The 16,786-nt window shown below is 45.7% G+C and overlaps 1 protein-coding gene across 3 annotated transcripts in view; it reads right to left on the bottom strand.

Annotated features, from left to right (window-relative positions):
- Positions 1–1,580: 1,580 nt before the first annotated feature.
- The window catches only part of LOC109894989 (dysbindin domain-containing protein 1), a 37,494-nt gene continuing 22,288 nt past the window's right edge, over positions 1,581–16,786 (bottom strand). For all 3 annotated transcript variants that reach the window (XM_031831030.1, XM_031831031.1, XM_031831032.1), the window contains one exon: positions 1,581–2,949. In XM_031831030.1, the coding sequence (XP_031686890.1) occupies positions 2,792–2,949 (158 nt within the window). In that variant the 3' untranslated portion in view covers positions 1,581–2,791. The remainder of the gene's footprint in view (positions 2,950–16,786) is intronic.

Here is a 16,786-nt window from a genome sequence, read left to right on the forward strand (position 1 = left end):
GACTATATCTTGTGGAAGGATTAAATATTATGAATAAATAAATAAATGAAAATAAGGTTTTTAATGAAAATGACAATCATTTATGTGAATATCAAATCAAATTCTATTGGTCACTTACACATGGTTAGCAGATGTTATTACGAGTGTAGTGAAATGCTTGTGCGTTTAGTTCCGAGAGTGCAGCAATAGCAACAACAATCTAACAATTCCACAACAACTACCCAATACACACAAATCTAAGTAAAGGGATGGAATAAGAATATGTACATATAAATATATGGATGAGCAATGACCGAGTAGCATAGGCAAGATGCAATGAATGGTTTAAAATACAGTATATACATATGAGATGAGTAATGCCAGATATGTAAACATCATTATTAAAGTGGCATTAATCAAGTGACTAGTGATCCATTTATTAGAGGGGACACTGATTTGAAGTTCTCTATGTAGGCAGCAGCCTCTCTGTGTTAGTGACGGCTGTATAGCAGTCTGATGGCCTTGAGATAGAAGTTATTTTTCAGTCTCTCAGTCCCAGCTTTGATGCACCTGTATTGACTCGCCTTCTGGATGATAGTGGCGGGAATAGGCCGTGGCTCAGGTGGTTGTTGTCCTTGATGATCTTTTTGGCCTTCCTGTGACGTCGGGTGCTGTAGGTGTCCTGGAGGGCAGGCTGTTTTCCCCTGGTGATGCGTTGTGCAGACCGCACCACCCTCTGGAGGGCCCATAATAGGTTGGTAACCCGTTGTATAAAAGTGATAATGCCCGAGAAGCCGGTGTTTAGAGGATATATTGGCACGGTTTGCCGGCCCTCCACTTCGTCTCGGGCCTAACAGCACCTGTCCCAATATATCCTCCAAACACCAGCTTCTCGGGCATTATCACTTAAATAATGCACGCTCGAGAATGCACATAATATATCCTCCAAACACCAGCTTCCTGGGCATTATCACTTAAATAATGCACGCTCGAGAATGCACATAATATATCCTCCAAACACCAGCTTCCTGGGCACTATCACTTAAATAATGCACGCTCGAGAATGCACATCAAGCCAATCAGAAATGAGTATTCAACAATGCCATGGTATAAAGCTGTTTATGGATATGTGTATGACTGTATATTGTAAGTCTATCTGCATTCCCCCCTTTATTCTGTTCTGCCCTCTATCTGCTCAGTTAGGAACCTGCAGTCACCATTTAAAAAGCAGACATTTTAAACCTCTACAGAGCTGCCAGAGCCCATTGATTTTGGCGAAGCTGACGAGAGTAAATTAAGGTTATTCCTTTGACCGTTTAAACATTATTGCTATTCAATACTTCTCTGTCCACTGTGTGATTAAGTGTGTACTCTGAAGTATTTCAATGTGGTTTCAATTGAACTGTTTTCATGTTGCTGATGCTGGGTTTTCTTCCTCCACAGTGTTCCTGGCAGGAATTCGAGAGTTTGTTTGTTTGGTCTGTTGAGCATAAATAATGAAAGGCTCAGACTGCTGTTCATAATACCCTATCAGACAACCTACAGCTGCACAATGTTTGGTTAGTGCTCTAATGCAAAAATCACCCACAGAGAAAGTTCACTTTGTTTGCATGAAATTCTTTATTTTTTTCACCACTCATCCCCACTTCACTTGGTTTGGCAAAGGACAAGATCCACAGTGTTGAATGTAATGTTGGTGAGAAGGACTGCTGTCGTACATCATATCATATCTGCAAATACATTTAGTTTACTGTGGCCACACCGGTTTCCTCTCAGGTAGAGAGAGGTGTAGAAGAAGAGAGAGAGGGAGAGGATGGAAAGAAAAGAGAGCGATGGAGAGTGGCCCCACTGAAACACTACCCATTGCCTCCTGTTAGTTACAACCTACAGAAAGTAATTCAGAGAGCGATGGAGAGTGGCCCCACTGAAACACTGCCCATTGTCTCCTGTTAGTTACAACCTACAGAAAGTAATTCAGAGAGCGATGGAGAGTGGCCCCACTGAAACACTGCCCATTGCCTCCTGTTAGTTACAACCTACAGAAAGTAATTCAGAGAGTGATGGAGAGTGGCCCAACTGAAACACTGCCCATTGTTAGTTACAACCTACAGAAAGCCTGCAGAAAGTAATTCAGAGAGCAGATGGCCCTGGTACTTTAAGGAAGAACATTGTGCAATAGATTCAGGTTGGACTCTTATTCTAATTACAAAGAAGACTTCCAGATTGCCTGCTGTACTATCGCATAATGAGGTCTATATTCCAGTCTTTTATTTGACTGGAGTGGGTATTCTCGTTAACTTCGCCACATTATATTTTGTAGCCGAGTTTGTCACAGATTTCAGGGACCGTCCCACCCCTCCAAGCCCACTCTCCCACCCCTAAGATTCTGCAGGGATAGGGAGGCTTTTAGCCAGGCATTCTCCCCACACTGGGACAGCCTTATACCCTGATGTTCACCCCAAACAAAGCCTCAAAAATCACACTGGCCCTCCAGTGTTTGTGCCAGAGGAACCCCTTGCATGGAAAACACAATAAATAGCATGTGTGTACGTGTGTGTGGTTTTGCAGATATCCGTGTGTCATTTTGTGTGTTTGCATCTGTGTCTGTGTGTATTTCACTCACAGCCGTTGTTTCATGTTAAGTTTATAATACAGTGCACAGCATCGAGAGCTTAGTCTGTCTGTAGTGTCTTCAGCAACATGGTTGTTTCAGTGCCCGGACCAGGGGTTGGGGCAGTTGGTGTGGTCTCTGTGCCCGCTCTCGGTGTGTCCGCTCTGGGCCTCTCTCTTTCCGGGCCAGACCCGTGGGCTCTCAGGGCTGCTTAGGCCTCTCCAGCTTCATTAAGGGCCCTGCGGTGGTGTCGGAGTCACTGTGGTGCTTCCTCTCCCTGGGGGGCTCAGCCTTGCTGCAACGGGTCCACGAGGGGGAGCGCATGTAGCCTCCTCTGGGCAGGGGTGGCTGGTGGTGGCCTGGGGATGATAATAAGGAGAAGGGTCAAGCTATGCACATACATGTGATGAGAGGAGGTAAGTTATGGATCACACACATACAGACATGCACGTCTCTTAACCACACACATAAAACTCATGTACAGGCAAGGTGAAGTCAAGGTGCACGCCTCTCACGTATCCTGATATTTTTATGGAAAGAAAACAGACTAGGGGATATGTATGTTGTGAACCGCTCTATACAGCTCAAACATGCTGACCACGTAACCCAGAGGCCCTGGATTAAGTTTCCACAACTTCCTGTCTGTCACATGTATAGCACACAGTATACACTGAGTGGACAAAACATTAGGAACATTTCAAAGACATAGACTGACCAGGTGAATCCAGGTGAAAGCTATGATCCCTTATTGTTATTCCTTGTTAAATCCACTTCAATCTATGTAGGTGAAGGGGAGGAGACAGGTTAAATAAATATCAAATATTTTTAAGCCTTGAGACAATTAAGACATGGATTGTGTATGTGTGCCATTTAGAGGGTGAATGGGCAAGACCAAATATGTAAGTGCCTTTGAACAGGATATGGTAGTAGGTGCCAGGCGCACTGCTTTGAGTGTGTCAAGTACTGCAAAGCAGCTGGGTATTTCATGCTCAACAGTTTCCCGTGTGTATCAAGAATGGTCCACCACCAATGGAAATCCAGCCAAATGGACACAACTGGGGGAAGCATTGGAGTCAACATGGGCCAGCATCCCTGTGGAACGCTCTTAACCACTAGTCTACCTGCCACCTCCCCCAATGGTCACCATACTGTAACTCATTTAACAAAGTAAATCAAGTCAGCAGGGACTGTCAACTCCCTGAAGTCACCTAATGCCTCTAAAAGCTTCCTTTCTCTATGCCACTTCAGTCAACTATGTTTTCCCAAGGTTCTCCAAAAATAGTTTACAACAGTACGCAGTGGTACAGTGAGTGCAGTTTGTTTCCCTACTGTATAATAGATCAATTGGCTATGGTTGAAAGGCATCCCGATCGCAAACACAGTAAAGTACAGAATATAAATTAGTTTATGCAGCTCCACATGACCTATTCCTCTGGGATTCTTACAGCATGATAGAGTTGCTCTGAATATAGAGGCAGATGAAACTATGAAGTACTCTGTCAGAGAGGCCGTGTGCAGTGAACTGAGTATGTGTTAGTGTATGTTAATGTGTAGCCTATACATGTCTGTGTGTCAAGGACACCGAATCCCAAGAGAAATGGAGGAGTTTAGAAAACTAGAAGCTCTGTGCGTGTGTGTGCGTGTGTAAGCGCGTGCGCGTGCCTACGTGTGTAGTAGATGATAGATCATTTTAGTTTGATGTCTCTTTGCTTCTCATCTCCTCTCATGTCATTGTTATTGATCTAAAACAGTCACATGGTCACTTCTCCTCCAATCATCAGCTGCATTTAGCCTGCTGGCTGTTTTCTCCAGTTCATTATGCTCACAATGGCTGCTTGTTTTAGCTGTCACAGACATTTGTCTCACACTTATTTTTCGGTGTCTCGAGGCAGCAGAACTCCACCATTCATCGTGCCTGTCTGTTTGTTCTTCAGTTCTCAGAACCACTACACAGCTCTCCAGTGTCTCTTTGGTCTATAGCCATCAGCATGCTAGACAGAGATTGTACTTCAGTTTTGTGGAGTGGTGATATCATGGATAGAGAATATGATTGGTTCGCTAACAACTAGGGTGAGTAGAAATGAGAAGCTGATTGGTATTTAGGTGATGAGGCTAGGAGGTGATGACATCAGAGGAATGTGTTTGTGAAATGTTTTGGCAAATAGGTTGCTGCACTTAATGAATCTCTCTCTCTCTCTCTCTCTCTCTCTCTCTCTCTCCCTTTCCCTTACTATACCCTTTTCTTTCTCTGTATCTCTCCCTGTACCTCTCTTACTTTGTGTCCATCTCCCCACTCTCTTTAATCTTGAATCAATCCCCCCCCTCATCTGCATGACCTTGAGTGCACAGAAGGGACCGGTGTCAAGCAGGTTCACACGAATATTGGTCATAGAAAGTGCATCTTTATTTCATATGCCCCTGTCTCTTTACACCACTTGGTGGTGCTGTTCACTGTACACTACCACGGAGATCACAGGATTAATAGGTGTAGCCGGACACACTTTTTAACCTTTACTGCACACATATCAATGCAATTACTGTCTAATGAAAAGGCAAGTCCCAGCTCTCACTCTCCATAAGTGAAATGCTGTAACAATAGATCAACCAGCAGTGATGTATGTTCACACAAGGGTACACACGAAAACATGCAAACACACACACACACACAACATTGATGGTATTGATCCCTGAAGATTGATGGTGTCTCCATTGGATTTTAATGAGAGGGACAAGAGACTCCTCAGCATCCTGAAAGGCTCTGTTTGAGTGAGTGCTTGTTAATTAAACTTTGTATCTGCCACCGCTGGTCCTTGTGTGTGTATGTCCCTACTTTCATGATGTGTCTCTGCATCTCTACCAGTATGTCTCTATCTGTGTCCCTGTTTATCTCTGTGTGTGACTAGAATGCTATAGTCGCAGTATGAGTCAGCCCATCCCTGGTCAGTGTTTTGGGATTGACAGCTCTATGAATATGGATGCAGGAGAAGCCTCCTCTTCTCCTTGCAGGGTTCTGACGGATCAGAGGATGAGACTCTCACCCCACAAACACACACCTGTTTCTATCTCTCATTTAACATCCCTTACCCTCAGACCTTCATATCAGGACCACTGACCACACCTTACCCTATTGCTCAGGACCTACTCATAACCAACTCCCTTGAGGGTCCTCCCATTTAGTTCAGAACAAATATCAAGAACAATCATCCAATTTCCTTAACTCAGTCCACCATCAGCCCACAAAGGCACCCCCCTCTTCTATGACATCCTTGTAGTGTCTCCCTCCCTGCCTGTCTCCCTGCCTGCTTCCCTGCATGCCTCCCTCCCTCCTAGCTACCATGTCTGCAGTGTCTAGCTGTAATAAACCTCTCTTTCTAAGAAGCCCTTCTGTGCTGTTGGCTCAAACAGATTCCACAACCAGTGTGTTGCTGTGAAAACAAAGTCCACAGAAAACACCAGCCTGCGCCCTACAAAGGCTCTTAAACCACAGGGAAGCACAATGCCAGTATGGTGCCAACACGCTGTGTGTACCGTGTATGTTACACCTGGTTACTGTGTGTGTGTGTGTGTGTGTGTGTGTGTGTGTGTGTGTGTGTGTGTGTGTGTGTGTGTGTGTGTGTGTGTGTGTGCGTGCATGCGCGCAAATGTGTGTGTTTCATGTTGGGACTGGGACATCAGTTATGGGGCCCCTCTTTGTGCAGTCCTTTCAGAGGCCCCAGTGGACTCCTAAAGATTTATGAGCAAGACTACTACAGTTACCCTGAATGGAAATGTTTTCCCCCAGTCTTGCCCACAGCTGCTGCTACAGTATAGTGGGTGGTTGTGTTATTTTTGTCTGCTTGGAAAGCTTCAACCTGCTTTGTTAACACTGAGGAGCCACAGCATCAAAACACACAGATTGGATCGATCTGAGAACATCACCAAGCCCCTTCTCCATGCGTTGCCCATCCCCCTTCGATGGTAGCAGATTTTAAGGCAGCAGAAGGGTATATGCTACTGTATATGGTAATGAGACCACCTAGCCAGTGACTGTCTCTGGTAAAGTGGTGACAGTAAGAGCTGCAGTGTCCTCCTGTGTCATCACAGGGTGTGACTGTCAGAGCCTGGGCTCTCCTGGAGAACACTGCAGAGGAGATGACTCACTCCCACACAGATCTGGGATCAGCTTTCCATCCCCCTATACTAATCTTAACCATTGGGGGGGAAAATGCACCATATACTGTATCAGTGTCTAGGGGCAACTCCATCCTACTGCCTCACTCCTCCTCTCTCAAATGGGCTTTAATGTGGTGAAAGAGATCCTGGGGTTTGTAGTTTAAATAGCCTGTTTCTGAGGTGATTATGGTCATAATAGTCTCTGTTGAGATCTGGTATGTCATCTCTTGTTATCCGTCTATTTCACATACACAGAACAGATGCAGATACTGACTGTACAGAGGGGTGAGATTGGGTGGGGGCCTACCAATGCAGCTGTACACATTTAGCTAATCTAATTTATTGTCCTGCCTTTCTCTGGTCCTCCCTCACTCCACTAACCCTCTCTGGCCTTCATCCCTCCATCTCCTCCTCATCCCCTCCATTTCTCCTGAACATCTCATCTGTCAACTCTGATCCCTGGGCTGTCCTGACTGGCAGGTGTCCAAAACATAAGTGCCCACACAGCTTTCATTACCCCTGTCTGTCCAATATAGAGGAGAGGAGAGGAGAGGAGAGGAGAGGAGAGGAGAGGAGAGGAGAGGAGAGGAGAGGAGAGGAGAGGAGAGGAGAGGAGAGGAGAGGAGAGGAGAGGAGAGGAGAGGAGAGGAGAGGAGAGGAGAGGAGAGGAGAGGAGAGGAGAGGAGAGGAGAGGAGAGGAGAGGAGAGGAGAGGAGAGGAGAGGAGAGGAGAGAGGAGAGGAGAGGAAATTAAATGGAAAGAAAAGAAAAGAAAAGAATGGAAAGAGTAGGAAAACAGAAGAAAATAAGATGAATACATAAATAATGTGTAAATGTGTAGTCAGTTTGTTTAGGCCTGATGATGATAACAGTATATACAGCTCAGGAGAGTCCTGGCCTTGTATCCAGCTGAGAACAGTGAATAATTCAGGACTCCATTCAGAGTGAACTCCCTCAGCCTCCCCTATCTTCCTTTCCTCCTCCCCTTCTGTTTCCCACACAACCCAATCTCACTATCCCACTCTCCCCCTGGCCTTCCCCTCCTCTTCCTCCCCTCTCTCCTTTTACCTTTGACTAACCCTCCATTCACCCTCTTCCCCAACACCCTCCCTCACCTTCTCCTCATCTCGCTTTTCCCCAGCCAATCTGCTCTTACCCCCAACTCACCCTCTCCTTTTTCCCACGGCTTTACACTGACTGAACTAACTCCCGCCAGCCTACTGACCTAGGTTCATAACACACTCCTATGGAATATCCAGCCACTCTACCTTTACAGACTACAGTCTATATACATATTATGCACATTATCCACCCATACATTCCCTTCATGTAGCCATGTCAAGGTCTTTAGATCCTTTCACCTTGATAATCAGTTAGACAATACATTTACTGTACAAGCAAGCCACCTCCTTCCTTCACTGTAATACACTCTATACCTCTGGCTACAGAGCTTGTTATTTATCATTAGAGCAGGTGGTGATACTGAAGGAGCTTTAAGGGAACACAGATATAACAAGGAAGTAACAGAACAGCTGGATCTCACAGCTGAGATGTGTCCTAAGTCCTCCCTGGGTAAGGTAACACTAACCCCTGATAAACAACTCTTTCTCACACACACACACACACACACACACACACACACACACACACACACACACACACACACACACACACACACACACACACACAGCTAATGTATGTCCAGTCCAGTGGCAGTAGAATCCCCACTGGGCAGAACACCTGGCCCTGTGGTTCTGTCATCTATCACACAAGGTCATCTATACACCAGCCTCAGCCTGATCTTCACCTGGAGGTATTATCCCATCTCACTATTCTCACTACTGAGGCAGCCAGAGAGAGAGAGACACTGCTGGAGAAGAGAGCCTGTTCTTGACTCTGGCTCCTCTAGAGACTGTACCGTCTGGATAGTCTGGCCTGGACACTGCAGAGCAGCTTTAGTCATTAGTCATGCATGTGTGTGTGTATGAGTATGTGTGTGTTTGCATGGGTATGTGTATCTCTGTATCTCGTCTTGAGTCCGAACGCAAAACATACTCTTATTTGAGCACAGTGTGCCACTGCTGGAGTGAGTCAGAGATCCCCAGAGTGTCACTGTCTAATCTATGAGTGGGAAATAGAGAACACCAGGCAATGACAAAGCACTTCAAGATACTTGACAATAAAGATAAGATGCAAACCAGCATACCAGCATACATCTACTGAATGCAGATAGAGCACAGTGGAGGAAGATCAACTTTATCCAATTCAACATAATGTAAAGGGGCGTACATACGGTTACTGTGCATTCGGAAAGTATTCAGACACCCTGACTTTTTCCACATTTTGTTACATTACTGCCTAATTCTAAAATGGACTCAATAGTTTCCCCCTCATAAATCTACACACACCCCATAAAGACAAAGCAAAAACAGGTATATCACATTCAAATAAGTATTCAGACCCTTTACTCAGTACTTTGTTGAAGCACCTTTGGCACCGTTTACAGCCCGGGTCTTCTTGGGTATGATGCTACAAGCATGGCACACCTGTATTTGGGCAGTTTCTCCCATTCTTCTCTGCAGCTCCTCTCAAGCTCTGTCAGGTTGGATGGGGAGTGTCGCTGCACAGCTATTTTCAGGTATCTCCAGAGATGTTCAAGTCCGGGTTCTGGCTGGGCCACTCAAGGACATTCAGAGACTTGTCCCGAAGCCGCTCCTGCGTTGTCTTGTCTGTGTGCTTAGGGTTGTTGTCCTGTTGGAAGGTGAACCTTCTCCCCAATCTGAGGTCCTGAGTGTTCTGGAGTATGTTTTCATCAAGGATCTCTCTGTACTTTGCTCCGTTCATCTTTCTCTCGATCCTGACTAGTCTCCCAGTCCCTGCCACTGAAAAACACCTGCCACCACCATGCTTCATTGTAGGGATGGTGCCAGGTTTCCCCCAGATGTGATGCTTGCAGTTCAATTTTGGTTTCATCAGAGCAGAGAATCTTGTTTCTCATGGTCTGAGAGTCCTTTAGATGCCTTTTGGCAAACTCCAAGTGGGCTGTCATGTGCCTTTCACTGAGGAGTGGCTTCCATCTGACCATTCTACCATAAAGGCCTGATTGCAGAGATGGTTGTCCTTTTAGAAGGTTATTCTCTCTCCACAAAGGAACTCTGGAGCTCTGTCAGAATGACCATCGGGTTCTTGGTCACCTCCCTGACCAAGACCCTTCTTTCCCGATTGCTCAGTTTGGCCGGGCAGCCAGCTCTAGGAAGAGTCTTGGTGTCCACACGTCTTCCATTTAAGAATGATGGAAGCCACTCTGTTCTTGGGGACCTTCAATGCTGCAATTTTTGGGGGTACCCTTCCCCAGATCTGTGCCTCGACACAATCCTGTCTCGGAGCTCTATGGACAATTCCTTCGACCTCGTGTCTTGGTTTTGCTCTGACATGCACTATCAACTGTGCGACCTTATATAGACAGGTGTGTGCCTTTCCAAGTCATGTCAAATCAGATTTTTATTTACTACAGGTGGACTCCAATCAAGTTGTAGAAATATCTCAAGGATAATCAATGGACTCCTGAGCACCTGAGCTCAATTTCGGAGTCTCATAGGAAAGAGTCTGAATACTTATGTAAATAAGGTATTTCCGTCTTCTTCTTTTTTTACATACATTTGCAAACATTTCTAAAAACCTGTTTTCACTTTGTCATTATGGGATATTGTGTGTAGATTGATGAAGAAAAAAATAGTTTAATTTGTTTTAGAGTAAGGCTGTGACAAAAAAATATGGAACAGGTCAAGGGGTCTGAATACTTTCTGAATGCACTGTATGGATGTGAAAATAAACACTTTTATCAGGGTCTGTATTACACATTGAGACAATATTATTGGTGTTCTGATCACATTTACCACCACTCTTCAATCTTAGTACACTAGTCCTGACTCCCTTTCACCAGCCATAGGTCTTAATACGACACTGAAAATCTCTGCACGGTCCCTGACCTCCTCGAGTATCACCCCACTGAGTGAGATTATGGTCATCACACAACGCTGCTTATTCCTCCTGCTGGGCTTTTTAATGTCCGATTTGTCAGTAAAACTGCTGCACTATATCAGAGGATATAGCTAGATGGCTGGGGATATGGGGACAGTCTGTTGTTCTCCCTGTGAGTTTTATGGCTGTGGTGCTCCGGTAGCAGCAGCTGTGGTGGGTTTATACGAGCCCTGTGGTGAGGTCCTGCCGTCAGGACCAGGATATCTGGCATATTCACTGGAGCTCAGGGAGCCATCAGTCTCTTCTGGAGAAATGGGAAACCTTGCTGCGGTGGGAACCCTTGCTGCGGTGGGAACCCTTGCTGCGGTGGGAAACCTTGCTGCGGTGGGAACCCTTGCTGCGGTGGGAACCCTTTCTGCGGTGGGAAACCTTGCTGCGGTGGGAACCCTTGCTGCGGTGGGAACCCTTGCTGCGGTGGGAACCCTTGCTGCGGTGGGAACCCTTGCTGCGGTGGGAAACCTTGCTGCGGTGGGGACCCTTGCTGCGGTGGGAACCCTTGCTGCGGTGGGAAACCTTGCTGCGGTGGGAACCCTTGCTGCGGTGGGAACCCTTGCTGCGGTGGGAACCCTTGCTGCGGTGGGAAACCTTGCTGCGGTGGGAACCCTTGCTGCGGTGGGAACCCTTGCTGCGGTGGGGAGAGAATCACCACCTCTCATGTATTTCTCTTTCATGTTTCTCCCGTTCTCCCTCCCTCTCTCTTTTTAATGCTCCCTCTCCCTCTCTCCTCTCTGCCTCCTGCCTCTCTCTGTCACTAGGGGTCCCCAGCACACTGATCTACCTAGTCAGGTGCCTCCTCCTCCTCCTCAGTGGGATTAATCTAAGAGGAGGTTATGGGGTACAGCACAATGCAGTGATTAAAGCAGCCTGAGAGGTGTGTGTGTGTGTGTGTGTGTGTGTGTGTGTGTGTGTGTGTGTGTGTGTGTGTGTGTGTGTGTGTGTGTGTGTGTGTGTGTGTGTGTGTGTGTGTGTGTGTGTGTGTGTGTGTGTGTGTGTGTGTGTGTGACAGAGAAACAGAGATAGAGACAGGGTGGGTGGGGGTCACTGGGGGATTAAGGCTGTGTAGATACATGCATGCACTTAGGGCAGCGGTTCCCAAGCTAAGTGTTGCGACCCCGTATGGGGTTGCTGGAATGAAAATAGGGTCGCTGGAGAATTTCCAAAATCCCGGCAAGTATATATTTATGTATATATTATAACATCGTCTTGAAATGTGGTTAACCTTAAAAATTGAAATGGAAATTATTCAAATATTAAATTCAACTAGAGAGTTCCCTTAGATCATGGGAAAAGGCTGCACTTCACCGATGCATTTGAATCATTCCCATGGTGAGTGACTAGGCCCGCTATGCTATGAAACCACACACTGTTGCAGAGACGTTGAAATTACCGGCCGCTATTGATATGGTGAAAACAATGTGTGGGGAGACAGAGGCACAGAAACTCACATCAATACCTTTGTCAGAAAACACTGTTAAAAAAATAATTTATGCTATCTCTAGCAATCAAGAGGAAACTCGGACTGAACGACTCAAAATCTCCCCAGTTTATGCTCTCCAAATGAACTTTAGCTGCGAGGGCCAAGATGCCCACACATGAATTTTGTTCGCTATACATGCTGGGGGATGCTATTCACGAGGACATATTGTTCTGTCTCACGATTCCCGAGCATGAAAGAGCACAGGGGATGTTCAGTGTGCTGTGTGGCTATATTGATGAAAAACAGATTCCATGGGATCAAATATTGGGCTTTTGCACAGATGGGGCTCCATCTATGGCGGGACGACAGGCAGGCCGTCACACTCTAGTCATGAATGTCTCCCTCTGCCATAAGGACGCATTATATGACACACCGAGAGCAATTGGGGGCAAAAAAGCTGATTACAGAACTCAGAGATATACTGCAGCAGGTAACTTTGATTGTAAATTATATCAAACCACATCCACTGCGCTCACGCCTGTTGGCAAAATTATTTGGAGACAATGTTCTATTTCACACCGAGGTTTGGTGGTTATCAAGGGGGAGTGTTGGAAAGATTTTTTGCATTAAGAGAGGAACTGTTGTCATTCACAATGGATGTAAAAAAAAAAAAACAGACGGTTGACTTTCTGTGTAATGAAAATAAAATGTGTCTCCTTGCCTGTGACAGACGTATTTGGGAAACTGAACGCAAGCATGCAGGGGAAATACAAAAGCCTACAGATGAGTGACCGAATCAGTGGGTTCAGAGGAAAGGATTCTTATTGGAGAGAGTCATTCAAAAGTGAACCATGCCCCCTTCCCTCGGCTGTGCATGTTTCTAACAGAAAACAGCATCAGTAAGTATCCCACACGAGTGATGACTGCTCACCTCCAACACTTGGAAGAGCACTTTGGCACCTACTTCCCAATCCATTTGACTGTGATCTTGGCTCAATTGACATGCTGGTAAGTGAAATCGAATAGCTGATTGAGCTGTCATTCACAGATCACTACGGAGCAGTTTTGGTTCCTGACTCTAAGGGAATACTCTGCCGTCTCCCTCTGACATTAATGCCGCGTTCAACACAACTAGGAACTCGGAACTGGGGGCCTCTTATAGCTCCGACTTTCTGACCTGAAGATCACTGACATCATTATTTGACTGAGTTCCCAGTTGTCTTAAAAGCACCATGAAACTCATGGTACCCTTTGCCAGCTTATATCTGTATGAAGCTGCATTCAGTGCTCTCGTCTGCATTAAAACCAAATATCGGTCCAGGTTGGATGTGGCAGCAGATATGAGGTGCGCACTATCGAACGTGTCCCCGGACATTGAGAAGCTCCGACGCCACATGCACAAAGTACAACCATGTCATTAGTGGTGGTGAGATAAGATACATTATGTCAGACTAATTTGCAGTTGACTGTCATAGCCCCACATGAAAAGTATGTGATGGTGAGTTGAGAAGACAATCAAAAATACTGTTAGAATGTTTTCAATTGACTGCCATAGCCCCCCCCCCCCCCTGTTAATTACATAATTTTTTTTCACATGGTTGGGGTCACGAAAATCTTTCAGTATCAAAATGTTGTCATGGGCCAAAAAGGTTTGGAACCCCTGACTTACGGGCTAAGGTCAGACAAGGGAGCAACGCAATGCCTTTTTATGGGGAGTAATGTGATAAATTGGCACGGTTCAACCCTGGGGGTAAGGAGAAGGAGCGTGGGTGATGTCTAAGCAAGATTGCTGTATTTCTTAAAGTGCACCTTTGTAAGGTTATTTTAATATCCCGCACACAGAGCTGAACATAGCTCTCTGTGGTTCCCCATGATGAGAACATGAGTGTAGAACAGGTGTATTGTAAAGCAAACATCTTAGTACCGTTCCCAAGTCACGCATATCTCTTCTTAATAGAGATGAGGTGAGAGTGTGAGCGTAAAGCAGCTGAATGGAGTGATGATGTGGAGCTCTTTGAGGATCGTTCTCCCTCTCAGCAGGAAACATGGGGCTATGGATCATAAGTAATACATGGGATGGATTTCCTGTTTCCTCTGGTTGTGAGGAGGGCGGTTTGCTGGGCCCGGGCGCGTCCCTGATCACAGGTTAATCAGACTCCCCTCTAACTAATGCTAATTAGCGCTATGCTACAGTAGTCTATTGTGCTGTATCAGACAACCAGCCTGGGATCTGGTACCAATAACTATCAACATTGACATGGACACAAACTGATATGAGAATCTCCCAGAGGCACATAACAGGAATATACTGTATCTTGGTCATTATCACAAAATATAGAGAACTGCTTGAATTACAGTAAGAATTCAGAGGAATGTTCAATCCAATGTGCTGCTGAAGTTTTATTGGGTTCTCCCATGTGTCCCTTTCCCTGCAGCCAAAGAGAACACAATTGTAAGCTTTTTATTAGAGTGCTCATTGCTCTACAGACCCTCTGCACACACACACACACACACATTTGTGATCAGCTAAACCATTTAGATTTTGATGTAATGGGGTCGTATGCTACAGAATGGGGTGATATGTAAAAGAGTCTGTCTAGTGGACAGAGTTTTTAGAGGGAGAACAGAGTAAACAGAGATAGTGTTTCTGTTTTGTCTCCTGCAGAGAGCAAAACATACACTCTAACATCCAACTGTGTTCAACCAAAGTAGGAGGAAATTCAATTTGGGTAATGGTTCTCTCAAGGCGAACAAAGACCATGTTTAAGCCAGTCCATCACACTAGGGTCGTCTTGGTTGGAGAACAAGAGGGTTGTCAAATCCACCAAATCAACCATTCAATGGTTAATGAATTGGGCGGCTGGTAGCCTAGTGGTTAGAGCGTTGGTCAAGTAACCGAAAGATTGCTAGATCACTACCCAAGGTAAAAATCTGACGTTCTGCCCCTGAACAAGGAAGTTAACCCACTAGGCTAGGCTAGGCTGCTATTGTAAATAAGAATTTGTTATAAGAATAAGAATTTGTTCTTAATGGACTTGCCTAGTTAAATAAAGGTTTAAAAAGAATGATTAATCAAGAATGATTAATCACATTTTATTTGTCACATACACATGGTTAGCAGATGTTATTGCGAGTGTAGCGAAATTCTTGTGTTTCTAGTTCCGACCATGCAGTAATATCTAACAAGTAATCTAACCTAACAATTTCACAACAACTACCTTGTACACACAAGTGTAAAGGAAGGAATAAGAATATGTACATAAAAATATATGAATGAGCGATGACCAAACAGCATAGGCAAGATGCAGGAGATGGTACAGAGTACAATATATACATATGAGATGAGTAATTTAGGGTATGTAAACATTATATAAAGTGACATTGTTTAAAGTGACCAGTGATACATTCCTTACATACATTTTTTCATTATTAAAGTGGCTAGAGATGAGTCAGTATGTTGGCAGCAGTCACTCAATTTTAGTGATGGCTGTTTAACAGTCTGATGGCCTTGAGATAGAAGCTGTTTTTCAGTCTCTCGGTCCCCGCTTTGATGCACCTGTACTGACCTCGCCTTCTGGATGATAGCGGGGTGAACAGGCAGTGGCTTGGGTGGTTGTTGTCCTTGATTATCTTTTTTGCCTTCCTGTGACATCGGGTGGTGTAGGTGTCCTGGAGGGCAGGTAGTTTCCCCCCGGTGATGCGTTGTGCGGACCTCACTACCCTCTGGAGAGCCTTACGGTTGTGGGCGGAGCAGTTGCCGTACCAAGTGGTGATACAGCCCGACAGGATGCTCTCGATTGTGCATCTGTAAGGTTGAAGAGGCGCTGCTGTGCCTTCTTCACCACGCTGTCTGTGTGGGTGGACCATTTCAGTTTGTCCGTGATGTGTACGCCGAGGAACTTAAAACTTTCCACCTTCTCCACTACTGTCCCGTCGATGTGGATAGGGGGCTGCTCCCTCTGCTGTTTCCTGATGTCCATGATCATCTCCTTTATTTTGTTGACATTGAGTGTGAGGTAATTTTCCTGACACCACACTCCGAGGGCCCTCACCTCTACCCTGTAGGCCATCTCGTCGTTGTTGGTAATCAAGCCTACCACTGTAGTGTCTTCTGCAAACTTGATGATTGAGTTGGAGGCGTGCATGGCCATGCAGTCATGGTTGACAGGGAGTACAGGAGAGTGCTGAGAAAGCCCCCTTGTGGTGCCCCAGTGTTGAGGATCAAGCGGGGTGGAGATGTTGTTACCTACCCTCACCACCTGGGGGTGACACGTCAGGAAGTCCAGGACCCAGTTGCACAGGGCGGGGTCGAAACCCAGGGTCTCGAGCTTAATGATGAGTTTGGAGGGTACTATATGGTGTTAAATGCTGAGCTGTAGTCGATGAACAGCATTCTTACATAGGTATTCCTCTTGTCCAGTTGGGATAGGGCAGTGTGTAGTGTGATTGCGTCTGTGGACCTATTGGGGCGGTAAGCAAATTGGAGTGGGTCTAGGGTGTCAGGTAGGGTGGAGGTGATATGGTCCTAGTCTCTCAAAGCACTTCATGATGATGGAAGTGAGTGCTACGGGGTGATAGTCATTTAGC

The sequence above is a fragment of the Oncorhynchus kisutch genome, linkage group LG8, assembly GCF_002021735.2.
Source record: "Oncorhynchus kisutch isolate 150728-3 linkage group LG8, Okis_V2, whole genome shotgun sequence".
NCBI lineage: Eukaryota > Metazoa > Chordata > Actinopteri > Salmoniformes > Salmonidae > Oncorhynchus > Oncorhynchus kisutch.